We start from the raw sequence: 6,775 nt of genomic DNA, 5'->3' as shown, positions 1-6,775 counted from the left end.
TAAGATCTGATCTTTACTAGATGGCAAAGTATCTTAAAATCAATCTATGTGAAAAACATAATTTTCCAACCTGTAAGATAAAGTTAAATGGAAAAGGAATACATGCACTTTATAATGAAATAGCTTGTAGAAGCATTTTTATTTCTGTCAAGAACATCTAAAGTAATCAGATCGATGTTGTGATGGATCTGATTATTAAGGGTTTTACACTTGAGAAGGAACGTTTCAAATCTGATGTCTCTTCTTGATCCAGCCGCTTTGGATCAACTCAAGGCTTTTAACTCTCCTGATAGTAAAGAATCACAGTATTTCAGCCTTGAAGTAACTTTATTTTCTTTTTCAGCTACTCAGTTGCAGACCTGCTGCTTTATTTACAAAGCTGACCCAGTTTGAGCTTCAGCTGTTTGACACATGATCTCACATTTTACTCTAGCTTACAGCAGAATTCAGGGTTGGTTCGATAACAGAAAGGCGCCAAAGCTCATGACTGCAGGTGATTGTTCAGGCATATATTTGTTTCTCCAAACATGGCCCCATGGATCAAATTTTCATCTCATATGTTTAAAGGATATCACTCCAGAAGCCTTAAGTCCTTTTCAGAGCAGACCTCCTGGAAATGCTTCCAAACAAGTCATTCTGATTATTGACTCTCTACATGTCCTGTCATGTGTTTTAATATGCAACATGCAGCCGAGTCTGATCTCATTATTGCATGGTCTGACCCTGGGGTGAATTTCCTGGAACCATTTTCATAACTCTTCTTTCTTTCTCTAGACGAAAGAACCTCAGATTGCATAAGCATTCTCAGACTGATGAAGAGCAGCAGCTGCTTCACTTAGGTCATTACTGATATCTTTATATCTTGACATTGCGTATTATGTACTGATCTGTGTGTTTTAGAGCAGCAAAGTGCTCAAATGTCCAGGATATATTTAATAAAAAAAATTGTCACACTTTTTGAGTATCACTTATTAACGTGACTGGAATTTAGAATCACAAAATTAAAATATTACCTCTAAATTATTATATAAACCAGAACTGTGGTGCTGGTTTATATCCATAATATTAGATTTAATTAATAGGAAGTGAATGTCAGATGCAGGTTTTCAGAGAGTCACATGCATTAATTTTGAATGTGCTTCCTGATGAGGCTTATTTGTCAGATTGAAAGTATCTTTTAAAATAACCCACATTCCTGTATTGTGATTATTATTATTTCTTTTTTGATCTGAAATTATTTTAAATGTCATGTTTTCACCAACTGTTAGCAAAAAACCATAATAATCAACAGAAGTAAAGACAACTCCAGTGTGTATAGGCAACTTATTTAATGTTTCACTTAGTTATAAGGTTCCTGAAAAAATGAGATTCCAGTGTTATTCTTGAAACAAAGAAACGAAGAAAGACAAAAAAGAAAAAAAGAGAGAAATCAGGGTATTTCATGGCAAATACCTTAATTTCATGTGAGTATTACTCATTTTAGTGTTACTTTTCTGATATTTTCTTCAACATTTATTTGAGAATAAATAAATAAATGTTATTTTTCAGAGGTGTGTACATCATATCTCTCATTGTTTAAGTTTGTTTTGTTTTTGTTTTTTGTTGTTTTTTTTTTTCTGAACGCATCATTTTCTCCATTAATTTAGTATAAACGATTTTCGAAAAGCAGTGCAGTACTGACTGATTTTATCTGAAATGAGAGTGACTGCCTGTGTTTCTAGAGTTGGAAGTATTGCCTGTGGGCATACCTCACCCACGGCAGCAGCTGCAACCGTTTCCTGAGCTCAAAGGTCTCCTCCCTCTGCTTCAGTCGGATATTGCGTCGCCTGCAGAGGTTTTCCTGTTTCTCCGTGTCGGACCGGACCGGACTGGACAGGACCGCGAAAAAAAGTTCGTGGGGGTGTCCGGTCTCGCGGCAGTTTTCTGGGAACCATGAAAGCCTCGCGCACGGAGGGTTGAGGAGCTCGCGGCGATGCAAAGGTTGGTGAAGTTCCTCTGTGCCTCAGTTCTCCTGCTCCTCTCCGCTCTCTACCTCCTCTCCGCTCTCTACCTCCTCGGTTCAGTCAGACACACCGCCAAGACGAACCCCCTTCCTGCAGAGGAGTACCGCCTCATCTCCCCGCTCACCTACCGCTACCTCCTGAACCAGCCGCAGGTGTGCCTGGGCAGAAACCCCTTTCTGGTCTTCCTGGTTCCGGTCGCGCCTCAAGAGGCAGAAGCCAGGCAGGCCGTGAGGAGGACATGGGGGGCTCCAGGTAGCAACACTCTCACCCTTTTCTTCTTGGGGCTGCCAAAGGGGGCGCTGCTGACACCCCTTCAGAGAGTCCTGGAGAAGGAAAGTCAGCAGCATGGAGACATCATCCAGATGGACTTCTTGGACAGTTACCAGAACCTGACGATAAAGACGATGATGATGATGAAGTGGCTGGCTGACCATTGCCCCAACTCCTCTTACGCCATGAAGGTGGACTCTGACATTTTCGTCAATGTGTTTTACCTCATCCAACGCCTCAGGAGTTCCCCCAGGGTGGGCTTCATAACCGGGTCGGTGATCCGGGACGGCAGCCCCAGGAGGGACCCCAGCAGCAAGTGGTATCTATCTAAGGAGCTGTACCTCGAAGACAGCTTCCCGCCTTACGTGTCTGGAGCTGGCTACGTGTTTTCCACAGACCTGGCTACCAGGATCTCCTGGGCCTCCAGGTTTGTACGAGTGATTCCTCTAGAGGACGTCTACGTGGGCTTGTGTTTGCGCGTGCTGGGGGTCCGGCCGGTGTACTCCTACAGCCTGTCACGCCTCAGGAGTCTTTTTGAGGTTCGAAAGCTGGAGTATGACAGGTGCACCTTTGCCGGACTCATCATTGTGAACAGGTTTAAGCCATCAGAGCTGCTGCAAGTGTGGCAGGACTTTTCTAAAGGCCATGCCGCCTGCTGACCGCCTGCAGTGTTCGCTTCCCTGTGAAACCAACTAATAGCTGGCTGGAAAGGATAAAAGCCATAAAAATTATGATAGTCATTTAAATGTGTTGACAGCAATTATTTAATATGTCGAAATGGAATAATGAATAATGAGGTAAAGAAAAGCCATTTAAAATGAATCCACTCCCAAGTTCCAGGACTTGAATTGCATTTACTAACTTTTCACAGTGACTCATTGTGTGACTGGTAAGTCAGCGTGCCTTCCTCCTGGTGCAAGTGCGTTTATTTTACACCAAAGACTGTAACAAAGCTTCCTTTTAGAGATTACCTATTGCATAATAATGAGGTGTGTGCCTTTTGTTTGGTTGTGAACCTGTGTTTAAGTGCCTGAGTGATGGATTAAAGGAGAGTTCTGGGCCTCATGGAAGAATGTTTTCAGATAGTTTCCTTTATCATTCGTTTTTCTCTGAATTTTTTTGTCTTTGATGTTTTTATTCTCTAGTTGTGTGTTCTGATTCTGAATCCTTGTTGGGTTCAGTGACTAATAAAATCCAACAGATTTAGACTATTTACTTACAGCTGACTGTGAGTAGAGCATTGGAAAATTACTTCATTACACTGAAGCATCCTCTTGGTGGGTAGAAATAGACACATGGACAAACCAAAAGTAGAAAGGATTAAAACATGGCAGCTGGAGTAAAAAGACCCAACACTCGTTCCATTTCCTTCAGAGCTGAACAATATAGAGAAATGCAGTTATCATCACAGTATCTGTGTGTACAGTACTGCAAAAAAAAAAAAAGACTGTTCTGATGCAATATTTAGGAGAAGTGTGATGTGTTCTCTCTTTTAATGCACACACTATGTCAGGCTCAAGGGGAAGTGGTCGAGACATTGTGTGTGAGATGGTGAAGAAAGTAAAGTGACCTGAAAATGAGAGCTAATGTTCCTAGTGCCTCAATATTCAAAACACCTGGCCCCTAATCACCTCATGATGGGTGGACAGTATAAAGGGAGACTCTCTCACCTAGTTGCCTTATGCTGGCATTTGGTCACATGTTGTTGGGAAGGTTGCTTGTGAAGCATGCAGATCTAAAACTCTTAACATCAAAACCACTGGAAGTCTCCTGCTTGGTACTGGGGTGTGGCTGCAGTTCACCCTCCCCAGTGCAGTTTAACGTAAAATGGAACATATTGGCAAGCTGATCCTCCCGCTGTGGGCCGGAAAGGATTCTCTGGTTGGGGTGGAGTCATCCAGCTCTGCTCCGACACTGCTGCAGCTCACTGGAGACCCTGCTGTTTTGTTTCACTGCTTGGTTTCATTTTTTTTGTTTAGTTTACCTTGTTTCATTGGTTGACTTTGTTTCATTTTTGTAACTGCTTTGTTTAATTTGTTTTGTCTCGTTTGGTTTCTTAGTTTTGGGTTTTTTTAGTTTAAATTTGTTGCTTTGGAGCATTCTATTTTGTGTGGCCACCAGCCTTGCTGCAGGTAGCAGCCTTGGGTTTTTATAGATTATTCTATTAAAGTATTGATGATTTTAATTGGTTATGTTGGAGGTAACCTCATTTTAGTCTTTGGCCAAGTTTAAATTGTATTTTTTTTGTTTGTTTTTTTTTTGTATTTGCTTGTTTAACCCCACCCTTTTGTCTCCAGGCTGAGAGCTGAAGGTAGTGGGAGGGGCCTCCAGGGACCTGTGTGTTGTGCGAGTGGCTGGTGTTGGGATTTCTTCACCATTGAATGCCTGTTCACAAGTGTTTGGGGTGATTTATTTTAGGAACCAGTTCCCATTTGGACCGCTCTCCCCCTGCTGGTAGGCCTCAGTACTGTGCACTTCCTATTGTGGTTCTTTATGTTTTGTCATTTTTAAAAAAAAAACAAACATGAAACAATAAAATATAATTAACTTTTGGAAAAGTCTTGTTCTCTTTGGTCATGAACCTCGAGTGGATACTGGCAATTTATTTCCTTGGGTGGTGTTTGATGACTTCTGGTTACCCTGCTGTGAGGGGCAGAGTATCAGATTCATACCTTAGTGTCGCCACACTAGACGAGGCTTAGACCTGCTGCTGGTGTAAAGTACATCTGCTCAGCTTATAAACTTGCAGTCACTAGCTCAGCTAACTTATGTGTTTGCTGCTTGGATGCAATATATGATAAATTATATTTTACGTGGAATAAAACTCTTTTCAATAATATATTAGGTCACCTGGACGGTCTTTCATTGTGTTTCATTAACACACATGAAATAAGCCTTAGTGAGCAGGATGCTACAGCTCAAGGAGGACAATAAGGACTTTGTGATGATGCAAAAGTAAGAAATGTGTGAGGAAAATATAGCTTAATCACAGTCACGATTATGGTAACATGCAACAGGAATATCTCTGCTTTCTGCTTTTTTTCATATCTTGTAGCGTCGAGGTTTACAAAGGTTTTTAAAAGCTCCGATTTCAAAGCTGCTCACATTTTCCCTACCTGTGGTTTGAATCCTTTAGGAGCATAAAATGATGTAGCGCTGTCCCTCTCCAACCAGTTGCTGCCCACTGCCAGTCAGTAGTAAAAGACGTTTTTATTTTTAAACAACAAAAACAAATGTGACTGTCTGGAAATATTAAAACAATTAGGCCATGTTACACATTTATATTTCAATGCAGACAGCTGGAGTCCCCATATATTTAGTTTTTCTTGAAGCAGAGCTGAATATAAACATTATTGTTCTTGCATGAGGCCCAGCATATTAAAACAATCTGAAAAATTCTGTCAGAATATTTGAACATACCTGCTGTAACATCAGGTTTGATGCCTATCTTTGCATTTACTGCATATTCAGATGCTGTACTCACTGGGGTTTATAAAAACAACCAGCAGGTGGCGGTGTAATCCAAATGATAAAATGGAGATTGCTGATTCATATCATTTGTTCACCTGCAAGGAAGTTATGCCTTAGGTAGATTAATGAAAAAAAATGTATTATTGTTATTGTGTGTGTTTGTGTGTGTGCTGTAAACCAAACTGCTTCATGATTTTATACATCAGGGTTTTCATCATATCTCATTCAGTTTCTTGGTGAAGGAACATCATCTGTGATTGGCTGCTGTTCTGCTCTGACCAGGAGGTCTGCTGATAAATGATGTTTCCTAACTCACCAAATAAATGCCTCAGGAACATTTTAAAACCAGTTTTCTTATGCAAGTTTCCGCCTTGGCAGAGTAAAGTTGTATCTGGTCGATAAAGATAAGTGTAAATAAATGGAGCTGTGCATAAATCTCAGTGTTGGTTTTTATTAGCTTGTTTCAATGTCACACATTCCTAACAGTCATCTACAGTGCTCTTGGAGATGTTCTTGGAAAAATTCTTTCATTTTATAAAATGTAATTCTCTACAATCTCATTCAATTTGCTTCAATTTGATCGTTATAGGAACAAGAAAGTACACCTGCAGCCTGAGGTACTGGATTCATTTCCACAAATAACAGAAAGCTTCTGGAAGAGTCAAGTGTTTACCATCCTCATGTCTAACATTCCAATGGAAAACACCTGTAAGCATCAATCACTGCCACAGATTCTTAACTGGAACTTTTACTCAACCATTCTAACACAGAAATATACTCTTATCTAAAATATTCCATTATAGTTATGTATAACTCCCTCTAGTGTCAATATCCAGCTGAAAGGTGTAATAAGTCCTGTTGGAATGAAATGTGTTCTATAAATTAGAGGAACATGTCAAAGTGGTTTGAATTTCTCTTGCTCTGGTAGAAAGAAGCCATGACAAGTCAGAACATGCAAAGCTTTTTTTTGTTTGTTTTTTGTTTTTTTCTGATGTGATTTCAGACCCTCTGACAGGGCTGCAATGTTCGAT

The 6,775-nt window shown here is 40.4% G+C and overlaps 1 protein-coding gene and 1 long non-coding RNA gene across 2 annotated transcripts in view; one reads left to right on the top strand and one right to left on the bottom strand.

Moving 5' to 3' along the window:
• Positions 1 to 1,500: 1,500 nt before the first annotated feature.
• Positions 1,501 to 5,872, top strand: LOC106936778 (beta-1,3-galactosyltransferase 2-like). The gene is made up of 2 exons (XM_015017986.1): positions 1,501 to 3,861; positions 4,970 to 5,872. Exon 1 carries the CDS (start codon positions 1,973 to 1,975, stop codon positions 2,930 to 2,932), a length of 960 nt encoding a protein of 319 aa, XP_014873472.1. The 5' UTR covers positions 1,501 to 1,972; the 3' UTR covers positions 2,933 to 3,861; positions 4,970 to 5,872.
• Positions 3,421 to 6,775, bottom strand: part of LOC106936779 (uncharacterized) — a 44,314-nt gene continuing 40,959 nt past the window's right edge. Inside the window, exon 3 of the long non-coding RNA XR_001422217.1 lies at positions 3,421 to 3,499. This is a non-coding gene — a long non-coding RNA (uncharacterized LOC106936779). The remainder of the gene's footprint in view (positions 3,500 to 6,775) is intronic.

Source organism: Poecilia latipinna, unplaced genomic scaffold (genome assembly GCF_001443285.1).
Source record: "Poecilia latipinna isolate Pla-1442-1.1 unplaced genomic scaffold, P_latipinna-1.0 Scaffold2214, whole genome shotgun sequence".
NCBI lineage: Eukaryota > Metazoa > Chordata > Actinopteri > Cyprinodontiformes > Poeciliidae > Poecilia > Poecilia latipinna.
The sequence above is the reverse complement of the archived record's forward strand: the minus strand, read 5'-3'. Positions and strand labels throughout refer to the sequence as shown.